At 37.8% G+C, this 23,713-nt stretch overlaps 2 protein-coding genes across 2 annotated transcripts in view; one reads left to right on the forward strand and one right to left on the reverse strand.

Annotated features, from left to right (window-relative positions):
- Nucleotides 1-16,267, reverse strand: part of LOC117943718 (testis-expressed protein 264) — a 30,930-nt gene extending 14,663 nt beyond the window's left edge. Inside the window, exons 1-2 of the mRNA XM_034870025.1 lie at nucleotides 15,823-16,267; nucleotides 9,897-10,118 (exon numbers count right to left, since the gene is read on the reverse strand). Of these exons, the coding sequence (XP_034725916.1) occupies nucleotides 9,897-10,118; nucleotides 15,823-16,077 (477 nt within the window). The 5' untranslated portion in view covers nucleotides 16,078-16,267. The remainder of the gene's footprint in view (nucleotides 1-9,896; nucleotides 10,119-15,822) is intronic.
- Nucleotides 16,268-16,515: 248 nt separating this feature from the next.
- LOC117943719 (glutathione peroxidase 2-like) lies at nucleotides 16,516-18,411 on the forward strand. Its single transcript, XM_034870026.1, has 2 exons — nucleotides 16,516-17,004; nucleotides 17,736-18,411. Exons 1-2 carry the CDS (start codon nucleotides 16,774-16,776, stop codon nucleotides 18,084-18,086), a joined length of 582 nt encoding a protein of 193 aa, XP_034725917.1. The 5' UTR covers nucleotides 16,516-16,773; the 3' UTR covers nucleotides 18,087-18,411.
- The last annotated feature ends 5,302 nt before the right edge of the window (nucleotides 18,412-23,713 follow it).

Genomic DNA, 23,713 nt, shown 5'->3' on the forward strand with positions numbered 1-23,713 from the left:
GTTATTCATTGCAAGTTCTTTACAAAACCATCAGGTGGCCTGGTGTGCGGCCGGCTGGTCAAACTGTGCAGCCACTTTTCAACTTGTACTCTGGGTCGTAGCAGTCTCTTATTTCAATACAAACACAGGCTAATCAGAAAGCATGAACGAAGTGCAGGTCACAACCATGTCTAGGATTTTCAGTAATATAGGGGAATCAGTGAGCGCCCCCTGCCCAAATGGCGCAGAGAAGGTCAGACTTAAAAGAAAAATAATTATGCCCTGAAGGAATTTTGAAAGTTGACTGACAAATTTGAAACAACTAGCCTACGTTAGGAAAGCGTTGAAAGGTGTAATTTTTGGAAGGAAACCTTTGCCAAGCCAGTCTAATACATATATGCCATCAACACAAAGTTCACTAATGACTTTGTTTGAAGTTCCTGTGCCGTGACATTTCCAGTCTATGGTTCAGACTCAAACACACAGAGCTCTGAAGCAGACCTGTGTGTCGCTTAGCGTCCACTCTCACTATACAAAGCTCTGCAGCTTCAGGTTTATAACAGATGAGCTGACGGGCTGCAGCAGATGTGACGCGTTTGTGCTCCCTAAATTTCTGCCATAGTTTTGGTTTTCCATGTAGAGCAGCGTACTGGCACTTCCCTAAACGTTGTCTAATTCAGAGACCAGATACCCAAACCGGGCTCTGAGTCTGTCAGAAGGTCTGAGATCTACCGGATCAGCAGAACAATCACATACTGCACAGCAGGCTGTAGTGCAGGTACATCATTTTCTGAAATATAGAAACTTTATTCTTGTAATAGCCTATGATAACTTTATTTTTCTCAAAATATCACGACGCCTCCAAATCCAAATCCAAAGACCACAGATGTGCACAAAGTTTTGAACATGAGCAGAAATCTTGTTCAAATATGTTGTAAGAATGTGCTCCAACCCATAATGTAATTGTTACTGTTATAAAGATCTTGCATGTAGCGGTGAGAATAATATGTTACAGAGATAAGTAAGGTAATAACATCAAAACCCTTCCCAGCATTTCACAGTGTCTAAAAGAAGCAAAGTTTGAAATGACACCAAATCCCAGGTGGCATTGCTTCTCCTGTATCAGAGAGAAAGAGTTAGCCTAGATGAGATAAACTGATAGAGAGAAAAAATTGATAGAGAGAAGTTAAGATCTGCTGCCCACGGGGAGATAGATGGGAGCAAAACAGCCAACAAATGCTCATTCGGAGTATAGAGACGGATACAAACAACAACCTCTGCCTTAACAATGGCCCCTTGTCTCCTGAGGAGAAAGGCAAAAGCAACTGAACACTGTGCTGTCAGCAGTGAAGAGGACAGCTTATGAGACAAAGTGGTAGATAAGTGGTCACAACCATTGTAGTTTACTGGATTTAGATAATCTGCAAACATGGCTGTTTTTAGGAATACAAGTATAGTTTAACATTTCCATGTGAACAAGAAAAATAGCAACTCTAAACCAACCACTCAGGCTATTTCTATTCAACCATCAGTATTAAAAAACAAAAAAATAGATATTACTTAATAACATTCCCCCAATCAAAACATCCACAGATCAAAACATATTGATAAACAAGACGTACAAGATAAGTAACTTTGCAATAATTGATTCAAAATTGATTTGAAACAGATCAGCATGATATGCAGACAAAGGAGTGGAAGTGCTGCTGGGTCTCTCTTGTATTCAACAACAGGTGTCTTTGGACATTTCGGGTGCATTGGGTTTATATATCATGTAAAGGGCTCATTGCGTGAGTGGAAACTAGCCCAACCGGGTTCCATAATTTGTTAAAAATGCATTATCAGTTATTATGCAACATATCAGATATTATACATTACAATATGAGTCTCCATTGTCTGCAGTTACTGACCCTGACAAGACTAGCGGGTCTGGCATCTGAGCTAGCAAGATAATGTCAGTTACAAAATATTGTTGTTGTCTGATTTGCCTTTGCCTTGTTAGAGACACATTTCCGACTGGGAGAAAACAGTCTAGTTGTGGCATGGAGCTGTTCTTCTATGAGTGGGTCCCTGTTTTGCTAATCTTACGTATGTGTAAAAGAGGGCCCAAACACGCGATACACATTCCTGCCAATGGTTCCCCACTATTCCAATGACCAACAGGTGGTGGTAACATGCCGAGAAACACAGCAATGCACCAATACTGACAGGGAGGAAGAAGACTGTTCTGCAAAATGTTTTATGAAAACAGTAATGCATTCAACTTATTTGTTAGATGTGTTTTGGTGAGTAAAACTGACTTTAATTTTGTTTGTTTACAAATTAGAAACAGGCCACCTTTAAGTATCATTTATTTTCCAAATTTAAAATAGTTATGTAAAATCTTTCACAAAATGGACACTAAATTAATCCTAGTCTGTGTTTTCTAAAAGCAAGTTTGTATGTTTTCCTCCAGTAATTACAATGCAAATTATATGATATATCATGTGACTTTTGCATCTAGAAAGTGGTATAATTCTTTGACTGTTCTTGTCTTTACAAATGGATACAAGGCAGCCGTAGCATGTTAAATGCATGAGAGTTATTCCTTTAGGACCCTTACTTTAACTGCTAAATGTAAAGGGTTTCAGTGAGGCCTGTAGCTGATGTGTGGTTTTACAGATAAACATCTATTTGCAATATGTATCTTCAAACTACAACTAATGTTAAAAGGCTTGAGGCCTATAACATCCATCAAAGCTTTGGTATCCACTCAGACGTTTTGCAACTGAAAACCAAGATATAGTTTGGCGCCAAATGCTGCAGGGACACCACCAACTGCAGTAATTTAAAATTACATTACCTGGTGGTTGATAATGACGGCCGGCTTTCCGTGGCTGCAGGGAACAGAGACTGTCTCTCTAACAGATAACATGACTACAACACCACGTCTTCTATCTTATCCTATAGGACATTGCTGTTTTTTCTGAACATGAAAAACAGAAACTGGAAAACGTAATTGAACCGTTGCCAAAATTTGAAACCCCGACTGGTACTAAAAAAAGAACACTCAGCATTCCGCCAACTTAAATTGCAATCTTATAACATTGGACTAAAGATGGACACTGTTAGACAGATTTATCAAGATATCATTTTTTTAATTTACCACATTCTTCTTCCTTGTTTGAACCTGCGCCTACATTACCCACAATACAACTTGACCACCTTCAGTTAGCTGGGAGATTCTGGAGTGTAAGGATAATAGTGGCTAGTGAAGCCTCGAGCGGCAGGCCTCAAGAAGAGAAGAGAAATGGGTTACAGGCGTCTCGTAAACTCATTTCTTTCTAAATCCACACCCTTAAATTTATTTTTTCCCCATTCTCAATCTTGTTGTCTTCACAACCAACTGATGCTGACTCACTTGAGGCAATTTATCAGATTTTGCGCAGCTCCTCTGTTTTCACGTATGCAGAAATACTTGGGAGGAATTGGGCCTTGGGGAAGACCCAGGAGGAAGGATTATATCTCTAACCTGGACTTGGAACTCCTCGGGATCGCCCAGTTGGAGCTGGTTAATGTGGCTTGGGAAAGGGAAGTTAGGGGTCCCCTGCTGGAGCCGCTACCCCCGCGACCCGATCCCGGATAAGCGGACGAAAAGGGATTGATGGATGGAGATAAGACATGTTAACATAGAATAGGTGCAATGGTGACCTGGATGGAAATGACCCTCTGCTCACACTGTGTTAACTACTAAATGTGGAAATCAAGGAGCACTGCAAAGCCAACACTAGCACTCAGTGGCCACGCAGAATGTGTAATTCAAGACGACATTTGAGAGCTTCCTGTGAGTTAATAACAGTAATCTGTAAGATTATGGAGGATACCACTCCATCAGTGGCCTCCTTTCCCTAGCAATTTACTTTTCCTTCATTTATTTCCCCTAACTTCTCGAACCATATCCAATGCTTTGTTTTGTCACATGGTTATTTTTAATGTCAACACAGTAGAACTATAATAGAATTTCCTCAATAGTATGAAAGCCTTTTCAGACATTTTCTAAAAGTCCCATTGCTTCACATAAGAGAGGGGTGGTGGAACACAGTATCCCTGCAGCCCCTTTATTAAAAGGGGCTGACGCCATAATGAGGGACAGTAGTTGCTGCAAGTACGAACAATCCAGGTGTCACTCAAGCAACAACACTCTTTACACAGACTTATTCAGCCCTGACAAATGAACAAGGACTGTTTAAAAGTCAGTGAGCTGAATAAAGCAGTTAAGTCTTAAGCCTCTTTTTTATCTTTCCCATTTTCTTTAGCTCAGAGAGGTCCCAAACCTCTGCACCTTGGTTAGGTGCTCCCACTCTGTTGTCCGACTCATACTTGAATGGTTTAAAATTGGCTCTTGGATTGCTTTTCAGAAAATCCCTCAAGTGGACACCGGCGCAAATTCATTTCATTTAATTTCCATGTCTATCTCAACAAAAGACACCAAATTGTTGGAATATTTTAGAAAATAAAAAAGAATGACGTATGTATGTATGTATGTATGTGTGTCTGTGTTCTTTTCTTCTATATAGCAGAGCCACATAGCAGATATATAATCTGATTAGGTGTTTGGTTTTTATGTATGCAATATGTAGTCCTAATAGAGCTAAAACTACAATTTGTAAAAGACTTTTGGACTTTGCTTAATAATATCCAATTACAAAAATGTCAGCAGCAGGTTTAAACCAACAGGGTGATTTCTAACTATGCCCGGTTTTCTTTTTGAATGCAGGAAATACATTTCTATTTTTATCCCATTATCTATTTTTTTACTGGTGCGATTCCTGAGAGATTTGGGTCATTGAATCCTACTACAGCAAGCGGCTTACAAGACAGCGCCAAACATGTTTACAGTATATCTGTATATTTTGAGGGAGTTTTAGGGACTATTTACAGGGCTACTCTAGTCCTTTTCCTAGCATAGCAGACTACAGGACAAACCAGGGAGCATGTTTACCAGCAAAATCACTGACTGATGACATCAAAGTAGACAGCATACATCTTTTAAGCATTTGCTCGATCTTCACAAACCTAAGTGATTGATAAGATGGCTGATAGCACACAGCAATTTGTCCCATATCTAAAAATAAAAACCCTTCTTAAATTGTAATCGCACTTGCCTGATTTTGATTCAAAGCGACAGTGCAACAGAGGATAAACTTTGAATCCGATCAATCATATGTAGATGTGACATTTAACACCAACAGTAGATTCCCAGCTGCTAGAGGATGAAAGCCATGTTTGAACACTTGACGGGCAAACTCCACAGAGCGTCCTGTGGGAAGGGTTCGCTTGCAGGGTCGTGATGCAACATACTTGATGAAAAAGGTCCAATGATTTTTTTACTTTAATATAAATAATTGGTTAAAAATAAATCAACATACCAGAGATAAGGATTTCATTAGATTTTATTAAAACTATTTTGTTCTCAGCATCATAAGAAAGAATGTCTGCTAATAGAATGTCTGAAGTCCTAAACTTGATAAACAATGCCTGTTATTTATTACAAGCCAGGAATTTGAAAAGAATATAAGAAAGGATTGCTGGGATTTAAATGGTATGGTACACCAAAACGTTCATAAAAATTATAGATAGACTGAGGGGATAACAAAAGAAAAAAGAACAAATGTGTTTTAACAACGGAGACAAAAACAAAGGAACAGGCATGGCACCCAACTAGTTCATACCTTACTAATAACAATAATTACTCTTGGGCGATCAATCTTAATGATGTTTATGAAATTTTGGATAAGTCAAACTCAATTGACCATAAACCAAAATGGTAAATTAAGTCAGCCAAGTTGGTGTTTTCAAATGTAATACAACTTTAATTCAAATGTCAATACCACATTATTTGATTGCTATTCAAGTGACAAAACTAGGTTATCAACAGAGATGTAAGCTATACTGTTTATCACTGTGTAAAAAATGTTAAATATATATATATATATATATATATATATATATATATATATATATATTATAATAACTGTTTCTTATTAATATGTATTGTTTATTTCAATGTTAACACATTCATTGAAGCATGTTGAAATGTATCTTTTAGTTGCATTTTTAATAATGTGAAAGTGCAATGTACTAGAAAGGTTTGGCTTCAGTTGGCTCAAACGGAAACCTATTTGGTCAGAGAAAGAAAGAGGCCACAGCAGGTGGCAACAAAAATGTTTTTTTAATGAATGTAAATGAGAGAGACATAAAAAGGTTGAACATTTTCAAAAGCTCGTGTCTGACAGAACTTTATGGAAGATTGTAATTTTGTGGATTTGTGGAAATGTAAGACTTAATTCAAGTTGACAGTTTACTAATAAATCACCCATGGCTTGATTTAGTTACAACCAAAACAAGAAATATAAGTTTTATACCCCCAGAAATCCAATCCCAATGTAACAGAGTTTAAATCTTCCAGTATATATCTGACACTTTCCCCCCATTACTTTGTCCAGCATGTATAAACCCAACGGCCTTTTCTGACCTTTTTGAATATACGCCACCTTTTGCTAAAAGTCGGCATGTTTAACAGGCCCTGCGGACTAGCATCTGTGCACTGCTTTGCATTACTCTTGCCCAAGCGGGAGACACTATGAAGAATAGCAAGGGGCTGCGCCTAATGTCTCAAAACTGAGGCCTCCTTTTCATTGTGCTGAGGAAGACTTTATGATCAGTGTCACACCATGTATGTCAGTTGCTTAAAAAAGGCCATTTCTAAGGAACAAAGGAATACTTGCTTTATATTCAGCCAAGAACTTCTGTGTTGGCAACAAACTTCAGTGCCCTGAAGCGAACAAATGTTCCATCGTTTGCCTTTCACAAAACTTTAGATCTCTGTGAATGTCAGCAATATTATTTGCCCACCCCAGTCCCCAAACCAGTCTGAAGGCCTGGCCACCGTACTCGGTTTAAATCTCAAGATGCCAAGGCATCTGTGATGTAGCCCGCCGCTAAAGAGCCAAGGCACAGAAGAAAAACAGTGGGGCCGATCGATGGTCCGACTTGGCAAATACCAAACCCAAACGTGGGGCAGCAACTCAAAGTGTCTGACAGACAGAAATCATTGGGCCATGCATGCTAAATGCTGATGAGCTTGTTTGAAAAGGTCACTCCACTTGGGATATTTAAAGTGTCAGCCATTAACAGCATGCTTTATACACTGAATGAAGCCCAATTAGAACTGCTTTTGCAGTTAGGCTGCTTTTTGTTAAATGTGAGCCATGTTTTAGATGAAATTTTGTTGTTGAATTTTATTCAGTTATAAACTATTTACAATAAAGTCAAATGCAGTGTCTTATGATTTGTTTACAATGCATTTGCATTCACAAATAGATTTAAAATTTGGTTAAAATCAATCTCAATTATCTGCCTTCATAGAGCAATGCTGACTCTCGGAGAACAACAGGTTATCTGTGCTAAGGTGCATTCTGGGAATACTGTGATATAAGATAATAAATTGCCATGAGTAACACGTTATTCAATATAACAAAACGTAAGAACTGAATTTCATGTGAATGTTCCCAACAAAATTAACTCAAGAGACTACAAGAGGATGACATCATCCCTGTGGGAAGAATATTCAAGCTTGCACAGCTGTATTTAAGTAACTACATACAGCCCTAATTTAATAACAAAACACCACAGTGCAACGCCACTTTGCAAATGTACTACAGAGTCAGAAAAGAAAGAGCTAACAGCTGCAAACTCCACCTGCACTGAACCACTGTCCAACCTGCAAGTTACACCCAAAAATGTCATTTATGTCACATACATTTTAAATGGAACATATTTCCTGGGCCTCTAAATATGAACCACAGGATTTGGAATTAAATCTCCCACTGGATTTCATGGCTGGGGATAAAATGTGTTGTCTAATGGCAGAAATCCAAGAACCAAAACTCTTAAAACTGTTATCCCCTTGGCCCAAGGCCTACTATATCCATCGCTTAATTCCATGAAAATGAATTCACATATTAGAGGTTTCCTATAGACAGATATATGGCTTGTATTTATTATTATTGTTATTATTATATATATCCCGCGCTCTAAGCATCATTCTTCCAGAACAGGTCACTTGGATAGCTCTCTCCCCTTTCATGTATACCCTCAGTTATTTGAGTGTATTCTGACCATCTCAAACTAAGGAAGTCTAACACAACCGCCTACAGTGAATTCTTCCTTCATGAAGGTTATAAAGTTCAGTTTTGCTGAAACTGTTTTAGAAAGCTGATATAAACTTTTTAGTAAGTTGAAGTTCTGCTCGTGGAGCTTCATAGCATTTTACTGAGAGGTGTTTTTAATACTTTGTTATTTCAAAATGATTGTTCAATTAAATCAATACGTCTCTAAAACAGATTCAAAGACACATGAAGGTACACTTTATTGCAGGGCTGCTTTGCAAACTTCTGAACATAAACTGGCAGCTGAATATATACTGTAAGAAGAAATCTTAAATACTTTAAAATGCCAATCTATGTATCAACGGTAGAGAAAGTGCGTCAAAGACCATCAAACTGTAGCTATTATTATTTTATCTGATTCAATAAGTATCACCTGAAAGATTTTGTGAAAGCATTCATTCATTCAAAATTGTCATAATGCTCCCAATTATATAGAGCTAAACAACTACAGCTAACTACAACCACTAAGTGTTGAGACAACCCAGTAAATTAAAATTAAATTATATGTCGCAAGTGTAGAAACAATTAGAGCCCGACCGATATATTGGCTGGCCGACATTGGGCATTTCCCAATCTAACAGTATCGGCATTTATAATGGCCGATAAAAATAAAAAAAAGGTCCACCAGAGGGCACTCAGATTATTTGTTTTGTAATGTCTTTTTGTTTACAGGACTTTAAGTTTCATATCTTAAGTTTGTATTTTACATATTTTATTTATCAGAACTTTAATATGTTTTGATGTTCTTCTTTGTTGTTGTGACAATAAAACAAATTATTATCACATTATTTTAGTGAGAACTCATAAATAACTACGAATAACTAATATTAGGGAAATTTTAGGGTTTGTTTTGTTACTTTTTCTTTTTTCGGCTGATATATTGGAATATCGGATTTTTAAATAGCCACATATTCGTATTGGTCTTAAAAATCCTTTATTGGTTGGGCTCTAGAAACAATGATCAGAAGAGGATATAATATTGTTGGTAAAGGGGACTCATGTCCTGATGGCTGTGCAAGCTGACCTCTCAGACAGGCTAAGTGTCACTGGAGCTGAGCCAGATTTAAACAGCGTCCAAGCAGATGGTAGAGGCAGACAGAGAGGACAAACAAACACATTCCTCCAGCAGAAGCAGAGTGATTGAGACAACCTGGGGTGTTACCACCTGTTTGCAGCACACTGCATAATTTAACCACTGTATATCCACAAAACTCTCGGCTCATCGCAATGACTCACTTTCCCAGCATCCCTCGGTGAGATCATTCATTATAAAGTGCTAATAAGGGCTCAAATTGTTCTCTTTCTTTCTTCCCCGTTGTCTTCACGTTCACTGCACGCCTCCATCTCATCTCCAACCATAAATCTCTTCCTGCTGTACTACCTAACAAACACCTCCCCAGCCCACCAGGGGATGGAAAGAAAACAACTGACGAGCTCAGCTTTTCCAAGACATATTTTAACATTTTGCTGCTTGAAAAAATATGCCTGACGCATAGAAAACATCTGTCCAAGCATGGGTAACAGTTTTGTATACAGCGTGTTCATTGTCATTAGTTTCATTATATCATATTTTCCTAAATGGGGCAAATTTGCTTTTTTTTATATTTAAATAAACAAATTATTTAAAAAATCGGTTATTTTCAAGATTATATTTAGTGACATACAAACTTTAAGTGATTGATAGAAAGAGTGTAAAAGGCATAATACCTTGATGTAGTGCTCTAGCCGTGGGTAAACTCTTCTTACTCCCAGGAGGACAGACAAATGTGTCCTGTGGGGGAACGACGTCGCGACCGCGTGTGTGACTTCTGGAAAGGAAAAGACACTAAAGCCTGATGTCTCAAAGCTCTTCAAAAGTTCCTCGTCTGCCTGCTTTTTTCCCTCGCTCAGAATACTGCCGACAGCGTAGCGGCACTGTGGTCCCGGGACCTAGAAACAAGGATCAAAGGAACAAATGAATAAAGACATATAAATAAAGATTGCTAGGAGAGATCGTATAAACAATATAGACTGATAGATAGTTTAGATAGATCAGATGTCCACACTCTGTTGTCTTAGCAGCATGACCTTTCCCTTTTTTGTCATTACGGTGATTTGAAATGCCATAATTACAAAGACGCCTCCAACATGACAACAGCAGCACTGACACAGATTAATGCTATTAAGCACTAAATGCTATCTGGCTATTTCAGAACAATTTCTAAAGTGTTCCTTGTTTTGTGCAGGAACTGATTGCACAAAGCACAAGCTACATATTTCCTCTTGGCAATGAGTCTCCCCGAATAAAAGGGGAGAAATTCTAAAATGTAAACTACCATCAATATTATCCAAGTACTCATCTCTGAAGACGGATGATTCAAAACACTAGGGTGTAATGTAAGGTAATTTTATGAGTAGGCCATAGCATGCATTAAAAAACAATAGGTTGTGCGCAAAAATAATATTTTACTGATGTCAGCCAGATGCCAAATTTGAGGAGAAAATATCCTCATTACTCAGCAGTCTAATGGGAGCATTTGGCAGTGCAGCAATTATTGCTCTTTCCTCCATTCAGAGCAACCCAGTGCCCATTAAAAAAATAAAAAAAGGAAGACAATTTTTACAAATGAATACTACTGGGACATCCAAGATATTCTCCCCACTGTGCTGAGAACCGCTGAAGGTTCATGTAATAAATAAGCTGGAATGGTCCAATTTGTCTGTGCGCTTCTAGCACAGCCAGTGTGTCTGAGAATGCCTATTTTCTCCTCTACTCCTCCACACGCAAGGTCAGTCACGGGTAGAAGTGTGGTGTTCACCCTGCACTGCAAACTAAGCTAATTTTTCACAAAAATGCACATTAAAAGTTTGAAACACGCCCACAGAACTACTGCAAGCAATGGGGAATCTGCATACATCTGATCTAAGATTTGTTTGGTATCATCAGAGTCACAGCAGATGATCTTTGAGTATTATTATGAATATAGCTGACTTAAATCTTGGCTAGACTGATTTTGAGTCACCATGAGTGAGAATAATTTTGTGATTAATTCTTATTATGAGAATCAGTTCTTAATCCAATTCTATTGTGCAATCACTAGCTTTACTCAGGGCATTGTTGTCACATATGAAGCAACAAACAACTCCTAATTGAACATAGGATGCACATTATAGTTTAAAGATGACAAGTAAACTACACCTTGTTGGTCCAGTAAGCCTAGTACCTAGGCATGGGCCAGTATAGTATTCTGATGGTTTCATAACCCTCAGCAAAATAAATCTCAGGTTCACGGTATTACAGCATTGCAATGACAGCTATAAATGTATTATGTTTTAAATGTCAGGGTAAAAAAATTACACCACAATGTATTTTTTTCAAACAAACTGGACAATGGCAGGAAGACGGATTTCTGAACTGCCCTTTCAGAAAAACCACCTCATACCTTAGGAACGGTATGACAGAACATTTTGTGGTTTTGAAACCATGACTTTTTCAAACTGCAGTATACCTTGAAACAGGTAACCCGCATGCCTACTAGTACCATAACGCTTTGGATGCTCGGTGAAGACCTGAAGGCAGAGTAGCAAAATATTGACAAAATGTGATATTGCGATTATGAAAATTTAAATATAGATATTAATTTTTAATATTTTTAAACATATGTAAAATAACAACATTTATGGGAAAGCACATCAAATAGATTAATAACAAATAAAAACAAGTTTTCACAACACAACGTTATATAAATAAAGAGAACAGGACACAACTTTACTTCCGCTTTTCTGATTTGTTCCGGTTAGTTGTCCCTATCTATTTTTCCACTATGGCGAAATATGCACAGACGTGGTACGCTCAGGGTTTGTCACGTAGTGGACCGGTGCGCTGACGTCTTCTAACACATGAAAGTGGCACGGTAACTGGTCAATGAAATGATGATCATTACAAGAAGAGATATTCTCCATCAAATGTCTGCAATCTCTAAATAAACATCTACTCACCACGCCATAATCAATAGTGACTGTCACTACAGTCAGGTTCTCAGTGGAGCACGCCAAACTGAGATATACTGTGTACAAAAGACATTCATTTTAAATATCTAGTTGGCTTTACACATGAGGATATTTTTGACATGGTTTGGGGGATCTCAGTTGGGAGTATGAGCCAATTGGATTTATTACAGGAATCATCATAGGGTTTCACGTATGAGTCCAAAACAAAGAACCAAAGCCAAAGCACAAACCTCTGTCTACAATCTTTGTTTTGCTTCTCTGCACTCATCAAGACACAAGGGTGCTCTCTTTTGAGGTTTCTTCAATACACTGACAGCTCATCTGAAGCAACAAAGTTTCCAAAATTCAACTGAAGAAATGGGTTTGTGTCTCTGTTGCACATGGGCTGAATTGACTTTGGTAAGGCAACAAAATAAGAAAGGCAAACTAGCATATCATCCGCATACAAAGTACTTTCCATCTCGGCTTTTTACAACTTTCAAAAAGAGCAAGTATCAGAGAGATTTTCTACTATTTCATCATTCACCACAAAGACTAACATTCAGGCTGATACACATTTCCTGACCGGCCCCTGCTTCAGCTGCCATGCCCACAGCTTTCATCACTGTGTGAGCCAAACATGGGTCCCTGACGATGGGCAGACACGTGGGTTATTTCTCCACCACTCCACATGTCACACCGCTTTTTATTTAGACAATCTATTTTTCAAGCACCGCAAACCCTGATTGCTCACTCGGAATATCAAGTTTGACAGAAATCGACATGGTTCCCCCTCCCCCGTTACCCTGTTTGTCAAAGTTGGACACAGACTGGAGAGGATGGAGAAGAGAGCAGCAGGGTAGAGGTGAAGTAGGAGCAATGGGTCAGAAACCCCCTGCCATTGAAACTGTGAAGAGGCTGGTCGAGGAAAAGGGTTTAGTAAGTGGGGCCCAGAATATGTGTTAGCCGTTTGAAGGAACAGAAAGAGCTGCTCCAACCCTGTATCCATGGCAACCATCTGAGGAGCAACTCAAGTCCTTGTTGAGGTCTTTTGTTTCTCCAGAGGAAGTGATTAAAAGGAGGTAAAAGTGAGAAAACCAAGAACAGAGGATGAGAGAGCCACGCTGACACTTATCCTCTGTCAGCTGCACTTTTGAAAATCTCTCTCACTGCAACTATCAATGAACAGTGTGTAATACTTTGGACACCAAATACCAGTCCTCCTATCTGAGAGCAGTCTCTGGGGCTCCTGACACTGGGACTGAATGGCATCCTGAGGCTCGGACACTAATGAGCTGAGATCATTACGCCAATTATTTTAACTTAGATCAGGACTTGGCTGTGACTGTGCAGAGGAACTAGGACCCACTGCTAGCCTAATTGCCGGCTTGGGAAAAAGAGAATGAGCATAACAAAAGGGTTTTGAAGCAGAGCTGAAGACTCCATCACTGAACTCTGTTTAGATTCCATCAGGTTGTTGAGCACGATCTCCTGGGTGAAAGTCCTGGGTTTTACCCATCCACAAACCCCGACCACCATTCTTACGCAGATTTTTGCCCTTTCATACTACTCGCTAAGGTGTAAATTCACATACTATCCCATGGTAATGTAAGTCAATGGAGGTAAAACGGCGTCGATAAACACGCTACAATGAAAGTATGCATCTTCATAACACAACAATAATGGCGTATGAATTGGTGTGTCATACACACACCATTTTATAAGACCAGTCTGCAGAGATAGAGAATCAACGATAAATGTCCAACTCAAGTTCCCACTGCTTGTTTTATTCCACCAACAATCCAAAATGCAAAAATATTCAGTTTACAATGAGATCTAACAGAGAAAAGCAAATATCTATTCTTCATTTTTGAGAAGCTGAAACAAGACAGGAATTTAAGCTTAATAAATGGCTTTTATTAATTCATTATTTCAGCTCTGACATATAAAGGCTTTTAGTATTATAGTTTAGTCTCATAATATCTAACCTAATATATGTCCCAGCGTTCCAAGGCATTCTCCAGTGGAGGTCATATATGACAGTCAGCTATACAGTTCTATTCAATATTAGCTTACGCTATAGCCAATTTCTAAAAATCTCCGGTTTTCCACCCTTGTTACCTGAACCTCGAGACCCCCCACATTGCAACAAAACTGTACTGCTTAACCTTTTAAAAAGATGATACTTCTTGTCTCATTCCTTCTGTTTGGGCAGAGCCTATTGAAAAAACAACTCACGCTGCACTCGCTTTAAAATGTGGGAACTAGCACCGCAGGATTTTGGAGACCCCGGAGAGTGAGCAGGATCATGTATCAGGACAACAGATCTGGTAAATAATATTCCCTGCTGCTTCTAGACACTGAGATTTTGGGATGGATGGAGAACAAACAAGGAACGGTTGGGAATGTAGAAAAACATCTCACAAAGAGATCCAACTTATCAATTGGGTTTTTAGCAGCAAAAGAAACAACAAGACTTTTTGTCACATTCACATACGTGTTGCAAGCTTCCACATTTTGAACCTTGATCTTTATGGAACAAGGCAAGCTAGTCATAAGGCATGGGCTCGTATGAGATTCTGACAGTACAATAACCTTCAGGCAAAATATCACAGTTTCAAGGTATTGCAATTACAGCTTAAAAATGTATTATATTGAAATGTCTAGGTAAAAAGACATTTTTCCATTTAAACCGAATGGTATTTTATGAAAGAAAAGTTTAGTGGTTTTGAAACGCTGACTTCTTCAAACCTTTGTATAGAACTTGAAACCTGTAACCGGCCCATGCCTAGCCATCTGACTGTCAAGGGTGAATTCAACATAGCCTGCATGGAAAGTTGTTTGATGAGTCAATATATTTCAAAATTCAAATACATTACAATAAAACTCTGCACAGCTGTAGTTGCAGTCCCTAGTTGGTAATTTGCTTTGTGGCCCTCCAACATTCAACACATCACCACAATAACACAATTCTAACACACATATTACTTCAGCAATTGTAATCCTGTGAAGAAAGATCAATATCATGAAATTAAATTATTGTAGTAGTTTTTAACTATTTATTTATTGTGAGCAACATTGTCAGCAAGTGACCATAATGTATTGCTTCGCTTAAAAATGTCTTGTTTAAGTTTTCTATTGTTAAATATTATAAATATTAAGCTCTGGTTTACTTCTCAGATGAAAAATTCACATGGATAATATTGTATGACATCTGTGACATTACATCTATGAATCCACAAAAACATCCCACCCTGCCCAGATGTGCTGACATTGCTTAAGGGAAAACACAAAAAAACAGTCAGTGCCAAAAAGCTGGGCTGTAAAATGCTGAGAAAGGTGGAAAGAAGACAGGATATGTCAAGAATGCATGAAATGCCACTAAAGGGAATTATTTATTGTGAATATAAACATGTTTAACTGGGTAAATGAAATGTTGAAAACATCAATCGTTATCTGCTGACAAGTAATTCATCTTCGGCCACTTAAGTCTCATCCATAGACTGTTTAGTCTCTTCAGAGAACGGCGTTATCGCCATCTAGTGGTCGACTACATAACATATAGTTAACATTTTCAAGTCTGCCTTATTTTCAAACTAATTATTGACTACAAACTTAATATTGACTAAAGTGCGGGAAAACACAAGTAAATTAGATTAGCTACCTTGTTAGGGTCATCATAAAATACTCCGATACATGAAAGCTTTGGTCCAATACTGTGAGACTCCTTAAAAAGTTGTCCGCAGTTTTTGTACGGACCTTCTTTGAATTTGTAGGCGAATGTAATCTTCTTTACGGGAGGAGAGCCGGTTAGTACGATAATGTCTGTGAGGAGTCCCGAGTACATAATGTAACCAGCTACTGTTACAAGACTTATCAACAGGCTAATGACCGCACATAGACTGGCCCAGTCTGGCATGGTAGCTTAACGGCGGGCCAGGTAACGTTACTGTTATTTAACTTCGTCTGAACCCTTAACACAGTTGCTATAATTTCCTGTAACAGTCGAACATTTTTAAGAAAATATTTGGTCGTTTTCAATTGCCATTGCTCTTTGTATGAACATGGATGTGTAACTAATAAGAACACAAAAAATACACATTGCACACGACTTCCTGGAAAGTACCATCTATGCCGACTAAAGGGGGGGTTGTAAAAGAAACCATGTCACTATCATTTTTTTATAATTCAGATGTAGGCTAGTGATGAGTGTAGGCCAACAGTTAATATTCGCATACGTCATGTGATAAATGTTTGATAAGCGCAACTTGTGATGCGACTTTTTAACGTTTGTTACTTATTTTGAATGGAAGTTCCGAGTCAGTTAACTCAAGACAGTAAATACAAATACTTTGAGTAGTGATTAGAAACAAATGTTATATACCTTTAATAATGCGGGGGCGTCATGGTAGGCTTCTTACTTGATTTGTTGAGTCCAAGACTCGCAATAAGTCATCTGACTTGTTTGTGATTGCATAGGCGTCATTGTATTGCACCAAAACAAAGTTGGAGTGTGCATTATAAACATGAGGGATGGCCTTCAAGGGAACGTCCTTTTTTCTTCTTAAGTCGACTAACCTGTTTGCGTAGTTATAATAGCCTACATCCGGAATTCATGAAAATGGCTGGGAAAGTGAGAAGGTTTTACGACCTAACAGCTAAACTTCTTTCTGGACAAAGCTTCAGTTTCTCTTGTCTAAAGGGGAAAGTTGTTCTCATTGAGAATGTGGCGTCTCTCTGAGGAACAACAACCAGGGACTATACTCAGATGAACGAGCTCAACAGTAGTTACTCCGCAAAGGGACTCGTTATTCTGGGTGTGCCCTGTAATCAGTTTGGACATCAGGTAGGCCCTGTAATCAGTTTGGACATCAGGTAGGCCATGCGTGATTTCAGTGGCTGATATATACAACTTTTTACCCATTGCAGGATATTACATTTTTAGAACATGATGTGTCTCCCTAAAGCTCAAATTTAGGTCTATTGCTTTTTGATTTTCGGACTACAGAACAAAAACCAAACTGTTAATGTCATAAATTGTAGTAAGACGTTTTTAATTTGAAAGATGTCCGTGGTAAATGACATTTTTCATTTCAGTCTGCTTTTAGACTTGAAGATTAAGTTAAAACCATTTCCCTTGGGCTTCAGGCTACAGTTTATCCTTTCTTTAAGTAAAAATGGCAGTATCGTAACAGATGCTCCATTGTAATAAGGTCCTGCATCCAAAATGTTACTTCCATAAAAGAAGTATTATCAGCTAAGTGTAGCCTACTTAAAGTATCAAAACTAAAAGTAGCCTACTCATAAGCAGCAGAATGTGTTTTATTATTAGGATACTAATTTATTTATGATAATGTATAACATTGTACCTTTGTAGATGGTACTGGAGCTAAGTAACCAGTAAACTGCATCTGTCAGATAAAATATAGGAAGTAAAAAGTAGAATGTTTCTTTTTAAAATGCAGCAATAAGTAGACGTATGAAGTAGTATAAAATGGAAATACTAATGTAGGCTTAATCAACCTGTTTGCAGTCCACATGTAATGTATTTCATGTTTTTGTCTTCTTTTATAACAGGAGAACTGCAAAAATGATGAAATCCTGAGGTCTCTGAAGTATGTCCGTCCAGGAAATGCCTTTGAACCCAAGTTTCAGCTCCTTGAGAAGGTGGATGTGAACGGAAAGGATGCCCACCCTTTGTTTGTATATCTGAAAGAGAAGCTTCCATTCCCCTGTGATGATGCCATGGCTCTCATGACTGATCCAAAGTTCATAATTTGGAGTCCCGTCAGTAGGAATGACGTGTCCTGGAACTTTGAGAAGTTTCTGATCAGTCCTGATGGGGAGCCTTACAAGCGCTACAGCAGAAATTTCCTTACCATTGACATTGAGGCAGATATTAAAGAGCTACTTAAGAAGGTCAAGTAAAGTGTGCTACAACACGCTGGGTGGTTGTTAGGGATATCACTTATAACTAGCTTGGCCAAAAAGACGAATCATCTGTTCTGATTATTTCATCATGTTTTTTCACCTTCACAGTTAAATTCAATTGCAACACTACCTAAGTTTGTGATATTTCCAGTGCAGTATACTATGGCTGTTCAGCATGTTTACTTAATGAAGAAACACTTTGAAACCTTTTGGTAAGGGAGTTTCTGATGGACATGTAAAAGACTGACTCTGCCACATGTGTATATCACAAATATCTTCATTGGGTAGACCTAAAAGAGGACAAATAAAAATATAATGGCATACAAAGGGCTACTGTCATTTTAAGATTCAAAGAAACTTTATTGTCATTGTATGAACACAACAGAATTATGTTGGTGGCAGTAAGTGGCAGCATTGCATATAGTGGAAGAAGCTGTTACTCAGTCTGTTAGTCATATTTTATATATTTTTTATTTAATTTCTGCAGATTGCAAACAAACATACAATTCCAGTATTATAGGTAAAAACACATTTACTTTGAAGGAATAAAAGTAGGCTACTAGATAATGTTTGTTTACATGAACAAAATCTAGTTTGGCCAGTAAGAAAGATTCAATTCAGCTAGTTTAATATTAGAAATTTAGTTGTGGTGAAAGTTGAATACATAAAAATAAAATTAAATAAAAATACATAAAACTATGAAAAGACGTTTTTGGTTTTCTGTACACTTTTCCAACCATGACAACTCTAGTGTTGGTTGAAATAAACACATACTTTACCGATTTACATGTGAAAATATGTTGGCTCTACACAGCCTAAAAGTACAATTTTTTTTTTAAATGGACTCTGGTTGGATTAGCGCTAGCTACTTCATAGCTGTTTCTGGTAAACAGAAAGGTATTAAATAGGGTTTAAAAAGTTCTATCTCTGAAGGGTTAAACTTTTATAACTTTTGATTTAGTTTTATTGCTATTAGTATGTGCACCAAATAGTAGGCACACTGTTAACATTTCTGTGGAATTTTCTATTTTTATAATTTTAATTGTTTATTGATGCCCAGTAGGGAAATTAAAATGTACACTCTATTTGTTAGTAATCACTCCACACAGGCCTGAAATACACACACATGCTCAGGAACTATTCATGCTCAAATGTAGAGATGTCAGAGTGAGTGGGCTGCCAGCTGGACCAGCACCCTGAGCGGTTAGGGGGGTACGGTGTCATGCTCAAGGGCACCTGGCAGTGCCCAGGAGGAGAAGTGGTTTCTCTCCAGCTACCGATCCCCACTCCGTACTGTGATCCGAATGGCAGTAGCTATGTAGAATATGGCGATGTTTGAACATACACTATGTATGCATCTTAGTAATGGCTTCACTCCTTAGATACCATGGAGCACTACAGTTTATTTCAAATATCAGGCTCTAAGTCCCCATTGCTCCCTGTGTTCTGGTTGGCCGGCTTTGTCCATCAGGTAACTTGATCACTGGCCTTGTCTTATTTACAGTGGCTTAAATAAGTTTACACCCCATGCTAAAGTTGATTAAAAAGAGGAATAAAAAAACATCTTTTGGAAATTGATCTTAATGCCATTATTACATTTATGGGGAAAATCCAACCTTTTAAGGACACCATTTTTTGCGAATGAATAATGTATCGTCAATAAATAAATGTTCTTCCTTAAAATACAGAAGGCATAAGTATACACACCTCTATGTGAAATTCCCATAGGGACAGGCCCATTTTTATTATTTAAGGCCATTTATTTCATGGATCAGGATATTATGCATCCTGATAAAGTTCCATTGGGATAGGAATGGGGAACTTTTCATAAGATCACATCTCAATGCAAATCAAACCAGCTATTAGGCTAACTGACATAAAACCATGCCAGTCTCTAGGTATGGTGAAGGGTATGTGATGATGTGAGGGGGTGGGGGCTATTTTAATTCCAAAGGCCAAGGGAACTTTATTGGTGCCCTTAAAAGGTGGATTTTCCTGAATTTTTTGAATTAAGGCAGGAGCTGTATATTTTAAAGAAGAACATTAATTTATTTACAATACATTATTCATTCACAAAGAAAATGGGTGCCCTTAAAGGTTGGACTTTTTCTAATTTAGGCATTAAGATCAATTTCCAAAAGATGTTTTTTTATTCCTCTTTTTAATCAACTTTAGCAAGGGTGTGTAAACTTATTCAAGCCACTGTAATTCATACTTCCTTCATATCTATGTACATTTATCCAACTGAAAAATGCTCGAGGCTCCTGTCTCCACTCTTGGACATATTTGCAAGACTTACTTTATCTCTATGTCCTCAACGTCCATCTTGAAATCTTTTGAACCACACTGTGCAGCTACTGTAATGATAGAGTGGTGATGTGGTCTGTTTGCTCGCATGCTGGAACTCAGTTGGATTTAAAAAGAAACAATAGTTCTAAAGTAATATTTTAAGATATATCTTCAGTTTTCAGCAGGCACATGTCATACATGTGCTTCAATACCTTAATATTGACAAATCTGATTGGTTTACAGTAAAAAGTGCGATTTATGTGACAAGTACGTAAAAAATGGTAGTTTAAAAGTACAATCAGCAGTTTTTTGTGGGTTATTTTTGGTACTTATACCATACCTATGATTTAATACCATCGTCATCATCATGGGCCAAACTGCAATTAAAATGATGAAAAAAAAACATTTGCATAAATAAATAATAAACACAGAATAGAGTAGTTTTGTGTAAACTGATTTTTATTTTAAACACGCAATCAAAAAAAATGCACAGCCAACAATGGTATTGAATATAATGAACTTACTACTTCATGTATCCCACATCATTTGCAACAAGCCAGAGGAAGGGTGCTGTGTCATGGCCAAAAGGGACTACCAGCTGTTCCAGGTTACAGCTGATGCGGCTGTGCAGGGATGCCCTCTACTGGAAGGAGCTTCTCTGCATGTGTCAGGGCGCTGTCCTGGAAGAGCAGCTCCTGTGGAGGTTTAGGTAAGACCATCTTTTTCTCCCGATAGCAACGGGCCTCTTTAGTCTCCATCAGTACGGCCTGTTGACGGTGGCCAGGGGCCTCTGGGTTGACGATGCGAATTGCTGGGGTTGTCATCTTCACTTATAGATACTGAAATGCACTTAGACACAGTAGAAGCACAACATTAGCATTTTAACATTATTTTAAGAAATTCTATATTCAGTTTCTAATATAACAATGCATGTTAGTGCACAAAAGGTCAGTAATCGGAGCAGGATGACTAATGCTTAACCCTCACTCTTCAGATGAAGATTACTTTGAGGTAGAGGACAGATAACGTCTGAAGTTGACATTTGTTCCACTTTTCAGCCCATTTCCTTTTGGCAAAGTTTGTATGCCATATCTCAAAATCAGTTAAAAATCCTTTGTCCCAAAAGTTGCCAATAAAACTTGTCTATATTATAATTTCTATCTGATTCAGGCCAGGATCAGTGTGAAATAAAACTAATATTTTGTTCCTCTCAAAACTTAAAATCTGTCTCAAAATATTTTTTTAAACTGGCAAATATATATTTTTTGCTATCTCTTTCTCTTGCATGTAACTGCGTATATATATATATATTTATATATAGAACTGTAACGTTTTTCAATATAAAATTTGTCATAACGTTAGAGTTTAGCTAGTTAGATAACAAATACAATCTAATTTAAAGGCCTCCAAGTAACGTTAACGTAGGCCGAGGACGGAGATTTGACCAAGACACTGACATTTAACTAACGTTAGCAGTATCCTTAAGGTAACCGGCATACGCTATTAACAATATTTCGTAGTGCATACACAACAAATACAAGATAACATATTATTTTTAATGACTCAGCGGTAACTTTAACGTTAAGCTAACGTTACCTGTCAAGGAGTCTACGAGCCAGCTAGCTAGTTAATTTAGCTATAGCTAGCTTGAGTTGATACCATTAGCTGCCTAGCTTTCCCAAACTATCAAAAAATCAACTGGGCAGTACTTAAACAGTCAGTGTAATAAATAATACATTACTCCAGGCTTTGTAAAAATATAAGCAGTGAGTGTTATAAAAAAATATTTTATTCAGACTTACCAGAAATACTGTAGGCTCGCTCGACACCTCGGTCGACCTCAGCGGCAGGTTCAGCTTTGAATGTCGGAGTGTGATTGGTTGTCTGCGATCGGCGAATCCTACGTTTCTAATTGGTTTTCTACACTCATGCGGAAGTCCAATCAGAACGCGTAATGCGCGACTAGACGTAAGTAGACGTAGACTGATATGTTTTTATTTAAAATCCAAAACATAACAACAGACCATGGTTGTCTAAGCTACCGTGAAACAGACTTCCTTCTACAAAATATTTTGAAGAGGTAAGTCGCACTTTACAGTTGAGCTAAAACTACTTGTTTTATTCAACTTTTTCTGTTTAGTAGAGCCTAATTGTGTGGGGAATAAGTACATTAACTTTCCTCTGTCAAATATTAAAAACTTTTTTTTAGCAATTACACATATTCCAACTATCAGATGTGCTGTGATCAAGAGATGCAAATGCACTTTGTCTCTTGCATTAGCGTTAGCTACAATTTTAATCATTGTACGTGTGTGCTTCACATCACGTGTGAATTAAAGATTATTTCTCAAACAGTTTATAATATAATACATAAATAAGTCCTGTTTTAAAATGATCTTTGGGTTGTTGATCGAAAACATAAATGTCTTGTCCTGTTGCAGTGAAGGTGTATTTGAGCTAGCGTTAGTCGTAGAAAACACAGCTTTTATTGAAGTGATTTCATTATTTTTTATTACTAATAGAAATATTGTCTAATATTATCATTAGCCCAGATAAGGACTGGCCATCTGGACTAATATATATAATACTAATAATGAAATAATGACAATAATTTGTGTTGTTTTTTTTCCAAAAATTATTATATATCGATACACTATACCCACAATTCTAAGCGTAACTACAACGTCTTTGGTTGGTCCAATAAGTCGCTGTTGCCATGGAAATGTATACAGTCCATGTACTCGTGTACAATAGTTTGTATGATAGTACAATGATAGTTTCAAGATGTCTTATAGCGCCGAATCCATTATTATTATTAATTATCACCTACCACCACCAAGAGGGGGAGGGAGGGGCGAGAAAAAGAGAGAGAAAACAAAGAAAGCAATGTTCCAAGGGCCGTTTTTTGATCCCAGTCCCTCACTGTAGCCTAGTAGTTGCTGTTATTGTATGTCGATGGATATCACTGTACTGTATACAGTGGTGCTCATACGTTTAGGCACATTTTTTATTTTTAAAGGCCAGTTATTTCATGGATCAGGATACTATGCATCCTGATAATGTTCCCTTGGCCTTTGGAATTAAAATTACCCCCCATCATCACGTACCCTTCATCATACCTAGAGATTGGCGTGGTTTTATTTCAGTTAGCCTAATATCTGGTTTGATTTGCATTGAGAGATGATCTTATGGAAAGTTCCCCATGCATCTCTATGTACAGTGAAGGGTATGTGGTGATGTCGGGTTATTTTAATTCCAAAGTCCAAAACATCTACCTGCCTCTATGGGAATTTAACATAAGTGTGTACTTACTTATGCCCCCTGTATTTAAAGAA

Source organism: Etheostoma cragini, chromosome 4, assembly GCF_013103735.1.
Source record: "Etheostoma cragini isolate CJK2018 chromosome 4, CSU_Ecrag_1.0, whole genome shotgun sequence".
Lineage (NCBI taxonomy): Eukaryota > Metazoa > Chordata > Actinopteri > Perciformes > Percidae > Etheostoma > Etheostoma cragini.